General features: G+C 39.4%; 1 protein-coding gene across 7 annotated transcripts; it reads left to right on the forward strand.

Annotated features, from left to right (window-relative positions):
* The first annotated feature begins 1690 nt into the window (after positions 1 to 1690).
* Positions 1691 to 20544, forward strand: ZNF684 (zinc finger protein 684). 7 transcript variants are annotated; one of them, XM_074380606.1, is made up of 4 exons: positions 1691 to 7346; positions 7954 to 7992; positions 13873 to 13999; positions 18837 to 20544. In XM_074380606.1, exons 2-4 carry the CDS (start codon positions 7978 to 7980, stop codon positions 19730 to 19732), a joined length of 1038 nt encoding a protein of 345 aa, XP_074236707.1. In that variant the 5' UTR covers positions 1691 to 7346; positions 7954 to 7977; the 3' UTR covers positions 19733 to 20544. The 7 variants fall into 7 exon arrangements, with proteins under 7 accessions (XP_074236707.1, XP_010345834.1, XP_010345835.1 ...); XM_010347532.2 differs by having other exon boundaries at positions 1691 to 6665; positions 13825 to 13999; XM_010347533.2 differs by having other exon boundaries at positions 1691 to 6665.
* Positions 20545 to 22537: the final 1993 nt, after the last annotated feature.

The following is a 22537-nucleotide window of genomic DNA, read 5'->3' on the forward strand; positions in this document are numbered from 1 at the left end:
TTATTCCTGGGAATGCAAGGGTGGTTCAATATTGGAAAATCAGTTAATATAATACACCATATTAACAAATGAAGGGAGGAAAGCATGCAATCATGTCAGTTGATGCAGGAAAAGCATTTGATAAAATTTAGCACCCTTCCATAATAAATAAAACAGTCAACAAACTAGGACTAGAAATACAACAATTAGTAGCATTTCTATATATGAACAACAAACTAGGAAGGAAGTCAAAGAAATCCCATTTATAATTGCTACCAAAAAATTTTAAATACCTAGGAATAAATTTAACTGAGGAGGTGAAAGATATCATGAGGAAAACTATGAAATATTCATGAAATAAGTTGAAGAGGATTCCAACAAATGGAAAGACATCAATGCTCATGGATCAGAATTAATATCGTAAAATGACCATACTACCTAAGGCAATCTACAGAGTCAGTGAAATCCCCATCAAAATACCAATGACATTCTTCACAGAAATAAAAAAAGGTCTTAAAATTTGTAGGGAGCCACGCAAGACCCCAAATAGCCAAAGCAATTCTGAGCAGAAAGAACAAAGCTAGAGAGATCACACTACCTAACTTCACAATATAGTACAAAGCTGTAGTAACCAAAACAGCCTGATACTGGCATAAAAACAGACACATAAATCAATGCAACAGAACAGAGAAACCAGAAATTAAATCACATTTCTACAGATAACTAATTTGTGACAAACGTGCCAAGAACACTTTTGGGGACAGAACAGTCTCTTCAACAAATGCTGCTGAGAAAACGATTATCAATATGTTGAAGAAAGAAACTAGACTCCCATCTTTCACCCTATACAAAAATAAACTCAAAATGGATTAAAGACCTAAATATAAGACCGGAAACTATAAAACTACCAGAAGAAAACATAAAGGAAATGTTTCAGAATATTGGTCTAGGGAAATGTTTCATGAATAAGACCTCAGAACCACAGACAACAAATATCAAACTAGAAACCTTCTGCACAGCAAAGGAAACAACAGAATAAAAAAGCAACCTACAGGGCCGGGTGCGGTGGCCTGTAAGCCTGTAATCCCAGCACTTTGGGAGGCCAAGGCGGGTGGATCATGAGGTCAACAGATCGAGACCATCCTGGCCAACATGGTGAAACCCCGTGTCTACTAAAAATACAAAAAAAAAAATTAGCTGGGCGCGGTGGCGTGCGCCTGTAGTCCCAGCTACTCGGGAGGCTGAGGCAGGAGAATTGCCTGAACCCGGGAGGCGGAGGTTGCAGTGAGCCAAGGTCGCGCCCCTGCACTCCAGCCTGGCACCTGGTGATGGAGTGAGACTCTGTCTAAAAAAAAAAAAAAAAAAAAAAAAAAAAAAAGCAACGAACAGAATCGAAGAAAATATTTGCAAACTATTCTTTCAACAAGGAATTCATATGCAGAATATACAAGGAACTCAAACATCTCAACAGCAAAAAAAAAAAAAAAAAAAAAAAAGAGCAATCCAATTAAAAGTGGAAAAATGATCTGGACATTTCTCAAAAGATATACAGATGCCAAAAAAAAAAAAAAAAAAGAAAAAGAAAAAATGTTCAACATTACTTAATCATCAGGGAAATGCAAATCAAAACCATAATGAAATATCATTTCACCTTAGATGGCTATTATCAAAAAGAGAAAAAAATAAGAAATGCCCATGTGAACAAAACGAAACTCTTACACTGTTGGTGGGAATGTAAGCTAGTACAAACACTGCAGAGAACAGAATGGAGTTTCCTTTAAAAACTACAAGTAGAATTATATGATCCAGCAATCCCACTGGGACATTTATTGAAAGGATAGGAAATCAGTATATCAAAGAGATATCTGCATCCCCATATTTATTGCAGCACTATTCACAATAGCCAAGATATGGAATCAACCTAGGTGTCTAACAACAGATGAATGGATGAAGAAAATGTGGCATATATGTACAATGGAATACTATTTAGCCATAAAAAAGAATAAAATCCTGTCATTAGCAGCAGCACATATGTAACAGGGACATTATGTTATGTGAAATAAGCCAAGAAAAGAAGGTTAAGCAATGCATGTTCTCACATATATCCAGAAGCTTTAAAAAGTTGATCTTATAGAAGTAAAAAGTAGAAAAGAGGATACTAAAGGGTAGGAAGAGTCTGGGGAAGGAGGGGATAGGAAGATATTTGTTAAAGGATAAAAAATTACAGCTAGATAGCAGGAGTAAGTTTTCATGTTCTATACTACTGTAGGATGACTGTAGTTAACAATGTAGTTGCAGATAGCTAGAAGGAGGGTATTGAATATTCCCAACACAAAGAAATGGTAAATATTTCAGATGATGTATATGTTAATTACCCTGATCTGAACACTATACATTATACATATACACTATGTATATGTATACACATGCACTATACAATATACACTGTATATCAAAATATCACTATGACATAAATATGTACAGTTATTATATGTCAGTTTTTACAAAATCTCACCAGGGTCCTACAAATTTAGGTACTGTTATTATTCTCATTTTACATTTGAGGAAACTGAGGCACAGATAAATTTATAAACTGGCCCAGTGTTGCATACCTAATAAGAAGTAGTGCACTGATTCAAATCCAGGCAGTCTATCTCTGCAGCTCGTGCTGTTAGCCACTAGTGTGTTTGAGAGGTTAAAAACTTCAAAGTCAATGCCTAACCAACCTAGGAGCAGTGAACACCACCAGATGCCTGATGAAGGTCTTGAAATACCATCTCCCATTAAAAAGAGGCAGGTTACTTGGAGAGATGGCTGATTTAAGGTCTGTATCAGGAAATGAACAAGAGAAACCTGAAGCACCTTGTTGTATAGACAACAAAGAAGCTATTAAAGACTAATAGGATCATTCCAAAAGAAAAGGACACTCAAGAGCCAACTGAAAGAGTCTCCCAATGGCTAAAGATGTGACAATTTGAACATCAGTAGGGATAACAACAGCAGTAGATTGAAGTACATCAATTATATTTAAATTTAGGAGTTCATAATGATGCTCAAAAATTGGTCATGTTTAGAGGATGATTGGGAATTGCTTAATCGAAAACTGGTAAATACATTTTTTTCCTGTCATTCCTATGTGAACTGTATACCTGAATAACTAAATAGTACATGAGTTGAAGCTCCTCTTTATAGAAATAATCCAGCTGCTAAATGACAAAGGAATGATAGAATTAGTTTTCCTTTTCTACAACCTCTAAAGTTATGGTGTGATCATAGCTGACTGCAGCCTCAAACTCTTGGCCTCAATCAATCCTCTTTCTTCTTCAGCCTCCCAAAGTGCTGTGGTTACAGGCGTGTGGTTACAGTCACTGTGCCCAGCATTTGTACTTAATTTTTTAAAAACTCTAAAAGAAATTGCATTTATAGGAAAATTGATATTTTGAATGACTCTGATGATGTTAAGGAAATATTGTTAATATTTTAGATATAATAATATGGGTTTTTTAAAGTATTTATTTATTTGAGACAGAGTCTTGCTCTGTCACCCAGGCTAGAGTGCAGTGGCGTGATCTCAGCTCACTGCAACCTTCACCTCCCAGATTCAAGCAATTCTCCTGCCTCAGCCTCCTGAGTAGCTGGGATTACAGGTATCTGCAACCACGCCTGGCTAATTTTTTTGTATTTTTAGTAGAGACAAGGTTTCACCATGTTGGCCAGGCTGGTCTTGAACTCCTGACCTTGTGATTCACCCACCTCAGCCTCCCAAAGTGCTGGGATTACAGGCATGAGCTACCGTACCCGGCCTAAGTCTTTGTTTTTATTGATGAAATTATATGTTCTGGGATTTGCTTCAAAATACTGTGCAGTGGGGTTGGGGGCAGAGATAAACAGAATTAACCCTGAGTTGATAATTATTGGAGTTGGAGGATGGATACATGGAGGCTCATCACTATCCTTTCTACTCTTGTATAGTTTAAAATTACCATAATAAAATGTTTTGTAAAAATAAATGTCAGACGTTTTGGATTGCACAAAGTACATACTGTTTCTAATAAAAATAAGTAATTTGGTCCAAAATACTTTAGATATTAAAATGTGATGAATCTTATTCTACCACCCATGTCTTTAATGTATGTCCTTTCTGTTGAGAGAGAGTGGAAAGAAGAAAGAGAGAGAGACGTGTGTTTATGGCATAGAAAATGCCAGCGAAGTCGGTGGCTACTAATATCACTTGATCTTAGCCAAAAGGCCAAAAAGCAGTGGCTACTAATATCAAGCCAGCTCTTAATGGCCAGGCAATATTACTACATTTCCTTAATCTATTCACTCGCTCACATTCATAAACAACATTTTATCAAATCTCAGATGCCACTGATTATAAATTGCATTGTTATTATAGGTACCAGTAAAAAAACAAAAACAATGCTCTTGATTAAACTATGGAATGCCGTCACTTGTAAGATAGCAATTTTACAGATGTTAAAATATGAAAAAAGTATGTATCAGAATCATCATAATACAGTATTTATCTTTTCTGTCAAGCCTCCAGTACTTTCCCCCATGTTCAGTTTCAGCTATTTCACTGGGGAAACAGAAGCACTCAGAAGACGGCATCCTCTTTCTCCTACCACCAAGTTTGTCCACCTGTTTGCATCTGTACTTAAAAACTTTGCCTTAGGCCGGGCGCGGTGGCTCAAGCTTGTAATCCCAGCACTTTGGGAGGCCGAGGCGGGTGGATCACGAGGTCGAGAGATCGAGACCATCCTGGTCAACATGGTGAAACCCCGTCTCTACTAAAAATGCAAAAAATTAGCTGGGCATGGTGGCACGTGCCTGTAATCCCAGCTACTCAGGAGGCTGAGGCAGGAGAATTGCCTGAACCCAGGAGGCGGAGGTTGCGGTGAGCCGAGATCCTATCATTGCACTCCAGCCTGGGTAACAAGAGCGAAACTCCATCTCAAAAAAAAAAAAAAAAAAAAAAAAACAACTTTGCCTTCCCTTTTATTGCAATGGAGATGAATTATCCATATTCTTACTTAGAATGATCCTTTTTCTCCTCAAGGACTTTCCTCCTGTAACTACTAATCTGTCTATCCTGAATTGTGTATTTTCCCCCTCTACTGGATCTTTTACTTTATTTTATTTATTTGAAACGGAGTCTTGCTCTGTCACCCAGGCTGGAGTGTAGTACTGTGATCTTGGCTTACTGCAACATCTGCCTCCCAGGTTCAAGTGATTCTCCTGCCTCAGCCTCCCAAGTTGCTGGGATTATAGGCACGCGCCACTACGCCCGGCTGATATTTAATATTTTTAGTAGAGATGAGGTTTCACCATGTTGGCCAGGCTGGTTTCCAACTCCTGACCTCAAGTGATCTGCCCACCTCAGCCTCCCAAAGTCCTGGGATTACAGGTGTGAGCCACTGCACCCAGCCTGGCTCCTTTTAATTAGCACATAAACTTACTATAATTTCTTCCATCTTGATTTTATTTTTTGAGACAGAGACTAGCTCTGTTGCCCATGCTGCACTGCAGTGAAGGAATCACAGCTCACTGCACCCTCAACTGTCTGGGCTGAAGCGATCCTCCCACCTCAGCCTCTCAAGTAGTTGGGACTTCAGGCCAGGCAAATTTTTCATTTTTTGTGGAGAAGAGGATCTCACTATGTTGCTTAGGTAGTTTCAGACTCCTGGGCTCAACCAATCCTCCCACCCTGGCCTTCTGAAGTGCTAGGATTACAGACATTAGCCACCACACCCAGCCCCATCTTTAAATTAAAAAAAGAAAAAATTAGAACATGTAGAAAAAGGCAACAACAACGAAAGATTTCTGGATCCAAAATCCCTATCGAATGATAGCCTTATTTTTCTGCTCATCTTAAAAACAAAACTTCTTAAAAGTATTGCCTGTATTTGCTTTCTCCTTTCCCCTCCTATCATCCTTTCTTCCAACTCCTATTAAGTTTTCATCAGACTTTATCAAACTTCCACCACTCCGCCAAAAGGGAGTTTCAACATCACTAGTGACCATGCTACAGTGGTCCATTCTTAGTTCTCATTTCACTTGACTTATGAGCAACATTTGAGACAGTGGGTCACTCCCTTATTCTTGAAACACTTCCTTCCCTTGGTTTTGCAGATCTAAACTTTCCTACTTTTCCATTTACTTCATCTACTTCATGGATGATTCCTTCTCAGTCTTCTTTGTTGGATCCTCTTCACCTACCAAACTTAACCTGGTGCGTTGTTAGAAGAAACCCTACTGAGTAAGAGCAAATTATTCTTTTAGCATACTTCTTTTACTTCCCAATATTTAAACATTTTGTTTATCCTTTTAAATGAAAATGATTTGAAAAACGCAGCTCTCAAGCTAGCGATAGAGATACCAAACCAGGAATCCCCGCACCACCCCCAACAGACAGCAGCGTCTGATCCCTTCCGGAAACGAGCTCCACTGGCCTTATGGGAAATGTGGTCTCCTACGGATAGTCTACACCCGGGAGGAGCCTAGGAACTCTAAGTGGACAGTTACTTCCGCACACGCGCAGAAGGGTGGTAAGCGTTATTCTATCTTCAATTCGGCTCTGCGAGAAGTGCTGGCGGGGGCTGCTTCCCCAGTCTGTGGACGATGCTGTGACTAATCCCAGGCTTGGAGCCGGAGCTGCGAGCGAGGCAGTGAAAGGGTGGCAGGTATGGCTTTGCTGGACTCGAAGGACGTAAGAGAAAGGCGGGGACTGGCTTCTGTCTACCCTACCGAAGATAAAACTTTACAGTCTCCAAGTGCGGTGACTTCAGGTTTGGATATGTGGGTCCCGTTCAACTCGAGTAGCTGAGAGAAAGCAAGAGTTGGGCTCCAACTGGCACTGGGTAGATGCATTCCTGCTCTTGTAGGTCAAGGTCACTGTGTAGGAGTCTGTTCATCTAACTGTACCTTTCCCGGTTCCAAGAGCATAGTTGGCCCGACCTGAGCAATTTTAAGCCATTTCAAGGGATCCAGTGGAAACTGTGAGCCATTTCAAGGGATCCAGGAAGAAAGCATTCTTGAGAAACTGCTGTGCATTCAAAGGGTATTCTCAGCAATCATTTGAAGTAAATGTTATCATCATTTTGCTTATGAATTAACTGAAAGGTGAAATTACTTGCCTGGACTGACGGCTTAGTAAGTGGGAGAACTGAGATTCAAACTCAGATACGTTTTCTCCAAATTTCATTCTTTGTTTACAGTATAGCATTCCAGCATAAAACAGAGTTGGGTTTATTCTCCTGAAATATGTGAGCAATGAATGCTGAGTAAATTTCGATTTGTGGTCATTTTGTAGAGTCACTTGGTGTATCTGCAGATCTTCCAGTGCACACTGTGTGAATGAAGATGTGAGTCCCCAGTTTGCCCATTTTACCCCTTCTAGAGCCCCAGCAGTCCAAGCTCATAGGAGATGGCGAGTTCCTAGAGAGAGAAACATTTGGAGTTTAAACAGAAGGATGCAGCTAAAAAAAAAAAAGTATTCCTGGGTCCCTGACTCCAGCCTTCTCAAGAAAGCCCGACCTAATTTGCAATCTCTTATCCCAGCTTCAGAGCAGAAACCAGAGAGTCACAGAAAGGAATCATTTCTAGACTTATGGAACTTCAGAGACCAAGCTTTTAAGTTAGTCTTTCCATTCATTTCATTATTTATTCAGGATAAATTTCTGGGAGAAAAAAATAACTGTTTCAAGAGGAACAACTTGGTGTTAGATCAGTAGGACAGAAACATAACATCCTTATCTAAACTCCATATATTCCTGACAATCACAAGTAGAGATCTGTGCTTATGGTACACGGACTTTTCTTACTTGCAAGAAATGTCATTTTCCCCCACTAGGTGGCACTTTCTGAGGCTGCAGTGTGGGTACTTACGGTCTTATAGAGCAGGGTTCTACTTTGCATGCAGTCCTGGTATCTCAGGTCTTTCTGTTCTCTTTCCCATTTCTGCTTTCATAGATTTCTGTCTAAGAGCTGCAGAAAATGATCAACTTCGAGGTAAGGCATCCATCTATTCATCCAGTTGTTTAAATCTCCCAAAAGTCCATATGATCAAAAGGAAATGTTTGGTCAGGAAGAATGTAAACCAAATAAAAGATCAAGTCTAAAAGGAAATATAGAAGATTGCTAAGTTGATATCCAAGTCATAGAGTTTGCAGATAGTTGGAACAAATTTGAGCTGCAAATGTGTACTCAGTCTTCCTGGAAATTGTAGTAAATGGATAACCAGCCAGTTAAAAAGTATTGGCATTGTCCATGAAGATAAAGCAAAATTATTCTTCTTATAAGTAAAGCTTTTCCTGACATGTTTCTTTGAAGAAAATCTTTTCTAGTGAGTTTTCACATAGATAACATTAGAAATAACATTCACAGCAGCAGCCTGTGATAAATATAGCATCAGGTTTCCTGTTACTTTTTTAGAGTATTCTCTAGAGTAAGAACATAGTGCCAGCAGCACTAAATGAATTCAATTTATTAGTGTAGGCATATAGCCTTTTTAATGCCCACCTGGATCCATAAGTAAATCTTACACCTTTTCCATTCTGTAGCTATCTTGAGCATTTACTCTTCTACATGAATTTTAAGGTCATTGAAATAACAAATATTGTCAAGGTCCCTAAATCAGTATGTTAGGTATTCTTTTTTTCTGAGACAGAGTCTTGTTTTGTTGCCCAGGCTGGGGCATAATGACATGATCTCAGCTCACTGCAGCCTCCACCACCCAGGTTCAGGTGATTTTCCTGCCTCAGCCTCCCATGTAGCTTGAATTACAGGCATTCACCACCATACCCAGCTAATTTTTGTGTTTTTAGTAGAGATGGGGTTTCACCTTGTTGACCAGGCTGGTCTTGAACTCCTGACTTCAAGTTATCCGCCTGCCTCAGCTTCCCAAAGTGCTGGTAGGATTACAGGTGTAAGCCTGTAAGCCGAACTCAGCCAGATATTTTTATTACGTTTGCATTAAACTTAATAGGTTAATTTGAGAGAATTGAATTCATGACTTTTCAATTAGTCTGATTTATTCAGGTTTTCTTTTAGGTCTTTTATTACAATTTTTTTTTTCTTTTTTGAGACAGAGTTTCACTCTGTTGCCCAGGCTGTAGTGAAGTGGCATGATCTCAGCTCACTGCAACCTCTGTCTCCAGAGTTCAAGTGATTCTGCTTCAGCCTCCTGAGTAGCTGGGATTATAGGTGTGTGCCCACCACCATGCCCAGCTAATTTTTATATTTTTAGTAGAGACAGGGTTTCACCATGTTGGCCTGGCTGGTCTCAAATTCCTGACCTCAGGCGATTCACCCACCTCACCCTCCCAAAGTGCTAGAATTACAGGTGTGAGCCACTGTGCCTGGCCCTTTTATTATAATTTTATAGGTTTTATAGGTTTCTTATTGTAATTCTTGCACATTTCTTATATTTATTCTTACATATGGTTTTAGTCGCTATTGAGAATGGGGTAGGCCTTTTTTTCCATTATCTTTTCTAATTGGCTGTTTCGGTAAATAGAAAAATATGGTCTTCTCTTGGCTGGGCATGGTGGCTCATGCCTATATTCCTAGTACTTTGGGAGGCTAAGGTGGGAGGATTGCTTGAGGCCAGGAGTTCAAGACCAGCCTGGGCAATATAGTAAGACCCCATCTCTGAAAAAATAAAAAGTTTAATTAGCAGGGCATGATGGCTCACACCTATAGTTCCAGGTGTTAGATGCACTCTTAATGAAGAGACCCTCTAAACAGACTTTGTGTGAGCAATATGGCTATTTATTCACCTGGGTGTGGGCAGGGTGAGTCCAAAAAGAGAGTCAGCAGAGGGCATTGGGATAGGAGTTGGTTTTATAGGTTTGGGGTAGGCAGTAGAACGTTACAGAAGTTACAGTTCAGGGTGGTTTTTGCAAGCTGGGAGGGGGTCGTAGGGTCTGGAGTCACAAGGTTGACCTATCAGTTGAGCAAGGTTGGTTACAAAGTCCAGTTGCCTTATCAGTTGAGGCGGGAATAGGAACAAGAGAAAAATATCTCAGAGTTAATTAGGCATTGCAGGGGTTGGTCATTTTTCTCCTTTTGTAGTTTTCCAGTTACTTCTGACTTTCTATTTCCAGGAACTCATCTGAAGGTGTACGTGCAGGTCATAGAGGTTACCATGCAGTCCATGGCGCAGTCAGTCAGCCTAAAAGGGAGCAGCTATTAGGGAAGCTGGGGCAGGAAGATCCATTGAGCCTAGAAGTTTAAGGCCACAGCTAGCTATGATCACACCACTGCACTGTAGCATGGGTGATGAGCAACACCCTGTCCCTGAAGAAAAGGTGGATTTCTCTATGTTGAATTTATATCCAGCCAATGTACAGAACTCTTTTTAGATCTAAGAGTTCTTTAGTTGATTCTTCTATTTCTTAGGTGGACAATCATATACATTACAAATGGAGTTTTATCTCTTCCTGCCCAATATTTATACCTTCCCCCATATTTTCCTTATCTCATTGCAATGGCCAGGACTTCTAATCACTGTAATTTTGAATAAACAGCCATCCCCTGGTATCCATGGGAGACTGGTTCCAGAACTCCTGCAGATCCCCAAATCTGAACATACTGAAGTCCCACAGTACAGTTGGCCCTGTGGAACTCAAAGATAGGAAAAGTTGGCCATCCATATTCGTGGGTTTTGCATTGCAAGAGTATTGTATTTTTGTGCATTTGGTTGTAGATTCAGAACCTGTCAACTGAGGGCCGACTACATTCATTGCAAAAAATCTGAGTATAAGTGGACCCCGGCAGTTCAAACCTGTGTTGTTCAGGGGTTAACTGTAATTGCTAACCAGAATTCTTTTTGTCCTAATTTTAATGGGAGTGCTTCTAGTGTATGTATGGTGAAACCCCATCTCTACTAAAAGTACAAAAAAATTAGCCAGTTGTGGTGGTGCATGCCTGTAGCCCTAGCTACTCAGGAGGCTGAGGCATGAGAATCAGTTGAAACTGAGAGACAGAGGCTGCAGTGAGCCAAAATTGCACCACTGCACTCCTGTCTGAGCAACAGAGCAAGACTTCGTCTCAAAAAAAAAAAAAAAATGTATCAATTGTATACAATTCAGTGATTTTTTTAGTGTATTCACAGAGTTGTACAGTCATCACCACTATCGAATTTCAGAACATTTTCATCACCCCAAAAGCAACTCCATATCCTAATTAGCAGTCACTTTTCATTCCTCCTGTTCCCTGGCCCTAATCTACTTTCTGTTTCTATGGCTTTTCTCTTCTGAACATTTCATACAAATGGAACCATGCAATATGTAATCTTTCGTGACTGGCTTCTTTCACCCAATATGATAGTTTCCTCATTTTCTTATTGATTGATTGATTGATTGATTGAGGCAGGATCTCACTCTATTGCAGCCTCAACCTCCCAGCCTCAAACAGTTCTCCCACCTCAGCCTCCCAAGTAGCTGGAACTACAGGTGCATGCCATCACACCCAGCTAATTTTTAAAAATTTTTGTAGAGAGTGTGTCTTACAGTGTTGCCCAGGCTGGTCTCAAACTCCTGGGCTCAAGTGATCTGCCCACCTCAGCCTTCCAAAGTGCTGGGATTGCAGGTGGGAGCCATAGCACCTGGCCCTATACAGTATTTTCAAGGTTCATCCATGTTGTAGATGTACCATTGCTTGGTTCCTTTCTTATTGCCAAATAATATTCCATCATCGGCCGGGCGTGGTGGCTCAAGCCAGCACTTTGGGAGGCCAGCACTTTGGGAGGCCGAGGCAGGTGGATCACGAGGTCCAGAGATCAAGACCATCCTGGTCAACATGGTGAAACCCCGTCTCTACTAAAAATACAAAAAATTAGCTAGGCATGGTGGCGCGTGCCTGTAATCCCAGCTACTCAGGGGGCTGAGGCAGGAGAATTGCCTGAACCCAGGAGGCAGAGGTTGCAGTGAGCCAATATCGTGCCATTGCACTCCAGCCTGGGTAACAAGAGCAGAACTCCATCTCAAATAATAATAATAATAATAATAATAATAATATTCCATCATATGGACATAGGTATGCCACATTTTCTTTATCCATTTGTCAGTTCATGGACACCAGATTATTTCACTTTTTTGGCTATGAATAACTATAATGAACATTTGTCTATTTGAGAATTCAAATGTCTTGAATTCTCTTGGGTGTATACTAGGAGGGGATTGCTAGGTTGTACGGTTACTCTTTGTTTAACATTCGGAGGAGGCTGGGTGCAGTGGCTCAAGCCTATAATTCCAGCACTTTGGGAGGCCAAGGCAGGCGGATCACCTGAGGTTAGGAGTTCAAGAGCAGCCTGGCCAATGTGGTGAAAACCTGTTTCTACTAAAAATACAAAAATTGGTGGTGAGTGCCTATAATCCCAGTTACTCAGGCAGCTGAGGTAGGAGAATCGCTTGAACCTGGGAGGCAGAGGTTGCAGTGAGCTGAGATCGTGCCACTGCCCTCCAGCCTGGGTGACAGAGTGATACTCCATCTCAAAAAAACAAAAACAAACAAAACCAGAAAATACTCAGAGGAACTACCAAACTGTTTTCCATAGTTACTATGTAGGCTGGGTATGGTGGCTCATGCCTGTAAACTTAGCACTTTGGCTGAGGCAGGAGGATCACTTGAGTCCAGGAGTACAAGACCAGTCTGGGCAATGTAGTGAGACACCATTTCTACAAAACAAAAAAGATTTTTTAATTGCCTGGGTGTGGTGGCACGTGCCTGTAGTTCCAGCTACTTGGGAGGCTGAGGCGGGGGGCTGAGGCAGGAAGATCGCTTGAGTCCAGGAGTTGGGTGCTAGCATGAGCCCCGATTGTACCACACTCCACTCCACTCCAGCCTGGGACCCTATATCAAATAAAAGAAAAGAAAAAACATAGTTGCACCATTTTGTAATCCCAATGTACAAGAGTTGAGTAATGTACAAGAGTTTCAGTTTCTCCACATCCTTGCCAACACAGGTCATCGTCTGCCTTTGATTTTAACCGTCTTCATAGAAGTGAAGTGCTGTCTCATTATGGTTTTGATTTGCATTTCACTAATGACTAATCATTAATGATGTTGAGCATCTTTTTTCTCTTTTTAAATTTTTTTTTCTTGCTTGCTTGGGTTTCAGACCCTGATGTTGAGCATCTTTTCATGGGCTTATTTACTATACACACACCAACACATGCACATACAACCACATATGCATATCTTTGGAGAAATGTGTGTTTAAATACTTTACCCATTTTAAAATTGTGTTGTCTTTTTATTGTTGATTTTTTTCTCCCCTCCCCCATTGCTGAATTTTAAGTTATTTATATATTCTAGATACAAGCCTCTTATCAGATACATGATTTGCAAATATTTTCTTTCATTCTGTGGGGTTTCTTTTCATATTCTTGGCAGTGTCCTATGTAGCACAGAAGTTTTTAATTTTGATGAATTCCTATTTTTATTTTGTCACTTCCACTTTTTCTGTCATATTTCACAAACCACTGCCTAATCCAAGGTCACAACTTTTTTTTCTGTTTTCTTCTAATTGTTAGATAGTTTTGTTTCTGACTTTTAGCTCTCTGATCCATTTTATTTCAGTTTTTTATATGACGTAAGATGGGGGGAGTCCAGTGTCATACTTTTGCATGTGGATGTCTAGTGGTCTCAGTACCATTTGTTGAAAAGACTTTTCACTGTTGAACTGTTCTGGCAATAGTTGGTTATGTTTAATATGACTTTTGTTACTATCACAAAGTATATTTCTGAATCAAGCACGTAATCATTATATATAATTTTCTGCAAACTCAACAATGAACATGATATGAAATTAAGGGGCTGCCTTCGTTCTCTTGCAAGTTCTCTAATGATGCACACTTTAGTGTGAAGATGAATGTGCTGTTACAGGAATCAGTGACATTCCAGGATGTGGCTGTGGATTTCACCCCAGAGGAGTGGCAGCTGCTTGATTGTGCTGAGAGAACCCTGTATTGGGATGTGATGTTGGAGAACTATAGAAACCTCATCTCAGTGGGTAAGGACGATGAGTGGTAACTTTTCACTGTAACTCAAAATATATAAATGTGCCCTTCTTCTAAGACTTCTGAAAGCTGGCCAAGATCCCAGCACTTTGGGAAGCAGAAGAATTGCTTGAGCCCAGGATTTCCAGACCAGCCTGGGCAACATTGTGAGACCCTGTCTTAACAAAATTTAGCCAGGTGTGGTGGCACTGCCTATTATTTCAGCTACTTGAGAGGCTAAGGTGGAAGGATCGCTTGAGCCCAAGCATACCACTGCATTCCAGCCTGGGTGACAGAGTGAGACCCTATCTCAAAAAAAAAAAAGAAAGAAAGAAAAGAAAACTTATGACAGCTGTGAGCATTCTGAAGCATTAATCATCTTGGCCCTAAATTGTAGTTGTCAAAGATTCTGAATTGAGGTTCAGATAGTCTGCTTATGCTTCTACTTCCCAAACGGAAGGGAAGGGTCTGTTCTGTTTTAAAGCCTGCTTGTTGTCCTTTAAAAACCCTGAGACTCAAGGAGGCAACCCAAGTTGTGAGCTGGTTGTTTGCCTAGCACCTTGGCCCCACTTCTATGTTGTTTTCCTACTAACAAGATGTCTAGTTACCAAAACAAAAGTGACCCTCAAGGTAGAGCAAGGACAAGAGCCATGGATGGTGGAGGGAGTGAACCCACACCAGAGCTCTCCAGGTGAGTGAGAGAAACTCAGATGGGTATGTGTGGAGCTGAGATCCGAGTTGGTCAGTGAGGGACAGGCACCTCTGAAATACTCTTAGAAGCACCTCTTAAAAGCCACAAACCTTTGGCATAACATCATCAGCTAGTTCCCCAAAATCTGCCTTCTCCCTCACTGTCCCCACACATGCTCTTTCTCTTTGCTCAGCTGCGCTGTGGAAGGTCGTCCCTTTGCTGTCTCCCCTGGCTTCTCGTGCTGCCTGTTTCATCTAGGTCCTTGCTTTGTTTCTGTTCTCTTAATTCCTAAAACCGTCATTCTTCTTCCTTTCTCAACATAGATCTTTTTCTATATGCTTAGTCCTTACAATGAAGTTAAATTATGTGAATTTGAAGTTTTACTCTACCAATCACTGTCTAACCTTAAGCAGATTATTTTGTAGCACAGTTTCCTTTGTTTATAAAATAGGAATATTAATCCTTACCTCAGGTTTCCTATAAAAATTATATGAGGTAATATATGCAAAACACTTCAAATAGTTGGCAGATAGTAAATATTCAGTATATGCTCATTGTTTTTTTCAAAACTTTTAGGGACATCTTGCTCTATTTTGTTTTCCCTTTTTTTTTTTTTAACTTACTCCTTTTCTTGCATCATAAACCCCATCGTGCATGTTTAGTCTCCCTGATAATTTGGGATGTATGTCTTGTAGTGCATCATTCTGTTTCACTTGCTAATATTGATAACTTTTTGAAATTCCCCTCCAGCTTTTTGTGGCCTTACTAATCTGTCCTCACCCTTTCTTACTGCTTATTCACCTTTTGCTCAGGTCTTCTCTTCCATCTTCTTGACTTCTCTCTGCAGTAACTCCCTCAGAAGCCTCATCACTCTGAAGACTAAAGTTATTTGTTTTATGCCAACTCTAGCATCTTTGCCTCACCAACTTTTCATTCTCCTAAGTTTACCTGACCTGGCCTTCATGGTAACTAATGTTTTTAATTATTCAATTGACACCCTTATCTTTACATCACGACAAATAATGATGAATGGGTCCCTGCTTTGCAGTCTCAGAATCACTACAGTAAACAATTTGATTTTTTTCCCCTCAATAGTTTTATTTAGTTTATTTCCTCTCAAAGTAAAATTAAATTTTCCCTTTCTGCAGAGTTAATAAAAGAACTCATTCCAATGGTTGACATATCTTTCAAATGACTGACACCAATTAAATATATTTCAGATTCCCTGGATCCCAACTTCTGTTGACATAGACAAAATGAATTTTTTTTTTAGAGACAGGGTCTTACTCCATCACCCAGGCTGGAGTGCAGTGACGCCATCTTAGCTCACTGCATCCTTGAACTCCTTGCCTCAAGCAATTCTCCTGCCTCAGTCTCCCAAGCAGCTGGGACCACAGGCACACGCCACAGTCCTCAGCTGAATTTTAATTACTGATACTGCATCTAGACTGTTCATGTTGCTATTTTACCAATTCCATTCCATTTTCTAGTTTATATTAGATGTTTCTCCAAGATTCATCCAAATTATTCTGTTCCTCTTGTCACTCTCCTGAAAAATGTATATTAATCCCTTAGAACCTGTGTTGTGATATTTAAATGGCTTTTAATGTCCTCTATAACATAGTCCCATTTTACTTATCGAGAATTATCCATCTTTTCCCTATTCCATGGAAATTGGGCTTTTTAATGTCCACTATATACAGTTTTCTTCTCTGCATCAATCCTTTTGATTCTGGTCTGCTCCACCTAACTAAAACCAGCATTTTACTAAATCTGAGTTTAGCTTTTCCTTTCTCATTATAATTCCAGTCTAATCTTTACCTTCTTTGAACTCCCAAGCCAACTCTACTATCACTCTGTCATAAAAAATTGATGTATACTGTCTTGGATATATTTTTCTAATCCTTGTGGCTTTTAAGGCATGTTTTTTAAAGGATAGTTCCTGAAGAGAATGATCTGGTTTGTTTTTGTTTTGTTTTTTCTGAGATGGAGTCTCACTCTGTCACCCAGGCTGGAGTGCAGGAGCCCAGTCTCGGCTCACTGCAACCTCCACCTCCCAGGTTCAAGTGATTCTCCTGCCTCAGGCTCCTGAGTAGCTGGATGCCTGCCACTATACCCGGCTAATTTTTGTACTTTTAGTAGAGACAGGGTTTCACCATGTTGGCCAGGCTGGTCTCCAAACTCCTGACCTCAGGTGATCTGCCCGCCTCAGCCTCCCAAAGTGCTGGGATTACAGGCATGAGCCACCGTGCCTGGCTGAGAATGATCTGTTTTATGCTGAGGCTGAGCACATAATGGTATTCAATGAACATTTCGTTAATTTATTGTTATAGAGCCAGACATTATGGGGGATGTTTCTTTTCTTCTTCTTTTTTTTTTTTCTTTTTTTTGTATCCCTGTCATAGCAATGTGGGGGATGTTTTTTATTCTTCCATTAAACAAGGCTTTTTAAAATGTTTCCTGAAAAGGTTCAAAGAAAGCAAAAATCTCATTACCATTTTCTAAGTGGATGAATGGTAGTTGGAACAGCAAAACATGTTTATATTAAAATATTTTCCCTGGTGGTCTAGTGGTTAGGAAAACAATATATAAACAAAAAATAAAGTATTTTAAAATTCAACAAGTGAGTATGAAACATTTCTTCAATGTACATTAACGTTGCAGTTGTGTTCTAATTAATTGTCAAAATGAATGGTAGACAGCAGCAGTGACTGTCTTAGAAATTAATAGAAAATGGAGCTTAAAGTTTAAAGTATGCAAAATTTGGAGAAGTCTTTTTTTGAGATTGTGGAACAGTGGTTCCTCCCTAAAGAATATCTGAGTTTTAGGTAAAATGACAGGAGATAAGGGAGGGCAAATTAAGGTAGAGAACGAACATGAGCAAAAGATTGAAGTTAGGAGTCTAGAATCCATGGAGTAGAAGGTATTTGCTGAGGACTACTGGAACCCATGCTTTCCATGAGTGAATTCATGTCTCGCATAATTCTATTTCCAGGCTGATTATGTTGAATTTTTCAGTGGATTATTGTTGATAGAGGTAACGCAGGATGCTGCTTACCATCAGTTGAAATAGGAGTGGTAAGAAAGGAACCAAATCCCTAGAGTCAGAAACACTCTATAAAGCAATGTGTACTGATGGCTGTAGCCCACTACTCAGTCTAGCTCTGCAGAGAATAAGGCATAGAGGAGGAGGCTCAGAGTATTGTACTAATACTCCCCATGCAGGGAAACTTAAGAGTGGGGAATTACGACCCTCTCTCCCCAATTTTTTTTAAATGGGAACAGATTTGGGATTTATAGTGTTTTGGGGATAGTGAAAAAAATGTAAATTCAGGAGCGAAGCAGCTTTCTGAAGACCAGTTTGTTAGATTGAAAGAGGATGTAAAAACAGTATTTGCCAAATAGAGGTATAACAGATAGTTGTCATATACAAAAACTCAGCCAGAATAAAAAATAGCAAATAGACAGAATCTATTTGCTATTACTATCCCAAGCTAAGGATGACTTACCCTTGGATAACTTGCTGGACATTTATGTCCCTGGGCTTACAAGTACAGGTACAAATGAATTTAGCTCTCATTAGAGCTGGAGCCATGACTGCAGATGTGGTTTAGTTGGAGTTAGAGGACTGGAGATACGAGAATGTTTAGAAAGGAAACTGATATTGTGCAGAGTGATTAAGAGGAAAAGACAAGTGAGAGAAATGGGAAATTATTCTACCAAGGTGATCTAGAAATTAATTATGTAGTGATTTATATAACTGCCTGTTACCACCTCCTCCAAACCTAGTCTGTACTCTGATACTTTCCCTTAACCCCTTTATCTCCTGTTTTCCTAGTTGTCCTATCCATTAATCAGATCTCCACAATGGGCCCTCTTCGTTTTATGAGCTAACCCTGCACCCTTGTTGAGCACCCTTTTGACTTCTTTGTACCCTCACTCTACCTTGCACCTATTTTACTGTCTTTCCACAGGTCACAGGCTAAGGCATCTGCTCCTATTCGCTCTTCAGCAGTTTTATCCTTAAAGCTCAGGAGGAGTGAGGCAAATATAAGATTTGTTTCAGAATGAGATACTAGCTTTGAAACTATAGACGGTTTTCTCTATAACATGTTGGTGGGAAAAAGTAACTAGGAATGTTTTGTTGTACTCCTTTTTAGAATCTGACTGCCCTCTTGATGAACGAGGGAAGCGTTGGGAAAGCAAAGACAATTTTTTGAAGTCAGTTTTACTCACGTTCAATAAACTTTTGACTATGGAGAGAATCCACCATTATAATATGAGCACAAGTTTTAATCCAATGGAAAAAAAATCATATAAATCATATGAGAAGCATTTGCCACCTAATTTAGACTTACTTAATTATAATAGAAGTTATATTGGAGAAAACACTTATGAATGCAGGGAATGCGGGAAAGCCTTCAAAAAGAAGTTTCATTTCATTAGACATGAAAAAAATCATACAAGGAAAAAACCTTTTGAATGCAATGACTGTGGGAAAGCCTATAGTAGGAAGGCACATCTTGCAACTCATCAGAAAATTCATAATGGAGAGAGACCCTTTGTGTGCGATGATTGTGGGAAGGCATTTACGAATAAAGCCCAACTCGTGGTCCACCACAGACTTCACACTGGAGAGAAGCCTTATGAATGCAATCAATGTGGGAAAACATTCACTTGGAACTCCTCATTTAATCAACATGTGAAATCTCACACACTTGAGAACTCATTTGAATGTAAGGAATGTGGGAAAACCTTCAGGTATAGTTCATCCCTTTACAAACATTCCAGATTTCATACAGGAGAGAAACCCTACCAATGTATCATATGTGGCAAAGCATTTGGCAACACATCTGTGCTTGTTACACATCAAAGAATTCATACAGGAGAGAAACCTTATGGATGTATTGAATGTGGCAAAGCCTTCATCAAGAAGTCTCATCTCCTCAGACATCAGATAACTCATACAGGAGAGAAGCCCTATGAATGTAACAGATGTGGGAAAGCATTTTCCCAGAAGTCAAATCTTATCGTACATCAGAAAATTCATACATAATATTCACTTTATGAACATGAGAAGACCTTATGAAATATTTGCTAAATCTTACTAAATACTAAAGAATTCATGGTAAGGAGACATCTACAATTTAAATGAATTTGTAAGAGTAGATTCCCTTAAAAAACAATGCCAATCATGTTCTGGAAGTGATAAACTTTACAGAAAATATTACAGAAAACAACTATAAATAATAGAGCTTAAAGCTTGGAAAGTAAGCATAACTTAAATAATCAAAGAACCAGTGAAAACTGCATTTACCATTCCTGACTTTTACTTTTTATAATAAAGTAATTATGCAAGTGAGTATAAAATATATGCTTATACGTTATATTAAATTATGCCTATTAAGAGTTTCTGCAGTAAATAACACATTTTCCTTCCAGTGTTAACATGCATAATTAATCAAGTAAGAAAATGTGGTTTAATATGTAGTATGAATTTCAGTAATATTTTCATCCATTTGCTGGCACTTTTAATGGGCATGACAATGTTACTGAATCTGAGTCTCCTTTAATTGCACAACTGAAGACTTCTTATTAAAATTCATAAAGATATGTTCCTGTGTATGTAAACACCAGAACAAAAATTTTAACAAGATACTAATTGAAAGAGAAAGGCACTTGTATTCTGTATTACAATAAGTATTCAGTTGAGGAAAAGGATTATTTAAATATGTAAATAAATAATTTGCACTTCAAATATTTGTTCTTTTTCATTGATATATCTACATAAGCTGTAAGCATAGCTTAAGTGGTATTTAACTGGAGTATCATCTGTATTTGATTTTAATAAAGTAGAGTGTCATGATACTTTGCAACTTTTGGGGAGACAGTTTTGGGGATTTTGTTGTTTTATAGAGACAAGGTCTCATTCTGTCCCTGAGGCTTTATCGCTGTGGCATAATCATAGCTAACTGTAAACATGAACTCCTGGGTTTAAGCATTTCTCCTGCCTTGGCCTCTTAAGTAACTAAGACTACAAATGCAAGCCACCACACCTGACTAATTTTTTATTGTTTTGTAGCGATGGCATCTCACTATGTTGCCCAGGTTGGTCTTGAACTCCTGGACTCAAGCAATCCACCTGGCTCTCATTCTCCCTTTCTGCCTCCCAAACTGCTGGCATTACAGGATTTTTTTTTTTTAAAGAAGTCAATACGCATTTAGCTCCGAAGGTACCTGGAATTTTCCATATGAACAGCATAGGCATCATTAATCAAGATGAAAACTTGTTAGAAAAGAGCAAGTTTTTCTGCTTAGCAACTTTGGAATGTGACATTTTCTAAGTTCTACATATTCCCTTCAAAGGATTAATTAGCCATTATTTAAAGTTTTCTTGCTATTCACAATATCCCTTGGTAATGCCAAAAAACTTTTATGTCTTTTCTTGAGTGGTGACAAAACTTAGTCTTGAACCTAAATTCAGAAATCAAGCCTTCTAAGTTTAAACTCAGTTAAAATTATATTCCATTGTTTTTCTTTCATTAGCCATTTTTTGAAAGAGTAGTGTTGGATAATAACTATAAATGAATGATAGTGCCTTTTTGAATAAGCATACTGGGACTTTAAAGACCTAAATTAAATCTTGTCTTTCTAAGTTATTTTAGGAGGTTGTATGCTAATTTCACTTATGAGGTCATTCCAAAATTTCTGGAACCTTCTTTTCATGGAGTTGTCTTCAAAATCAGTATACCAGCCACAGAGGAAAATCTTGGTATTTATAGTCACAGGACATGCCTTTTTCAGCTCAGGAGTTTTCTTATCATTTCCTACATGAAGTCCTCACTTCATCCTATGTAGTGCTTACCATTTCCATTGTATCTCTCCTTCCCCTGGCTGTAACCCTCATCTGAGAAACTTTCCAAACTAAACAAATAAAGAAAGAGAGATGGGGGCACGGATCTCCACTGTTGCTGCATGGTATGAGATGCCCCTGAGAGAGCAACTGTGTAGGTCAAGGTGACAAGAAGTGTGCAATAGTCTGCTCCAGCTCACTGGAAATAAAATGTAGCCAGGACATTTAAATTGTAATATATCAGGATAATATGTATCTGGTTTCATAATTTTGTTTGCCCCCTTTCTTAGGTGGAAAAAGATGTAGAATGAAAATATTTCAAGTACTGTACAAATATAGCCTCCCACCCAGAGACTTCCTGTCAGTGCCCATTCTTAGACTGCAAGATTTTGGCAAAAAGAAAAAACAGTATGCCCAGTTCCATCCAGACATCTTGGATTCCCAGAACTCTCTAGCCCAGTGGTCTCCAACCTTTTTGGCATTTCATCATTAGGCATTAGATTATCATAAGGAGCACACAACCTAGATCCCACACGTGTGCCTTTCACAATAGGGTTCAAGCTCCTATGAGAATCTGATGCCGCTGCTGCTCTGACAGGAGGCAGAGCTCAGGTAGTAATGCTCAGCTTGCCCTTGGCTCCCTCCTGCTGTGCCACCCAGTTCCTAAAAGGCCGCAGACCCATATGGGTCCGTGGTCTGAGGTGGGGGGTGGGGAGAGGGGTGGTTGGGAACGGCTGCCCTAGCCTGTTTGTACACTGTAACTGAAACAGCCATGCACTGAGAAATCCCTTGATTTTTCCCATCTCTAAGAGTATGTTATACCTTGAGATTTTTTTTTACCCTGTGAAAAGATCATTCAAAAATGCCTACTATTGTTGTCTGGAGTCACAGAGTGAAAAAAAAAAAGCTTCCTTTCTTATTTATTTATACATAAATGGTAGACTGACATTTTCCCCCAATGTAACTGTTCATTTTTCTGATTTATATCACATGCAATTTTTTAAAGAA

This window comes from Saimiri boliviensis, chromosome 11, assembly GCF_048565385.1.
Source record: "Saimiri boliviensis isolate mSaiBol1 chromosome 11, mSaiBol1.pri, whole genome shotgun sequence".
NCBI lineage: Eukaryota > Metazoa > Chordata > Mammalia > Primates > Cebidae > Saimiri > Saimiri boliviensis.

Coding starts and splice junctions, on each gene's coding strand:
- ZNF684 (XM_074380607.1), top strand. Junction 14,013..14,581: donor TCAGTGGGTAAGGACGATGA/GTGGTAACTTTT, acceptor CCTACTAACAAG/ATGTCTAGTTACCAAAACAA. Junction 14,677..18,836: donor CCCACACCAGAGCTCTCCAG/GTGAGTGAGAGA, acceptor ACTCCTTTTTAG/AATCTGACTGCCCTCTTGAT.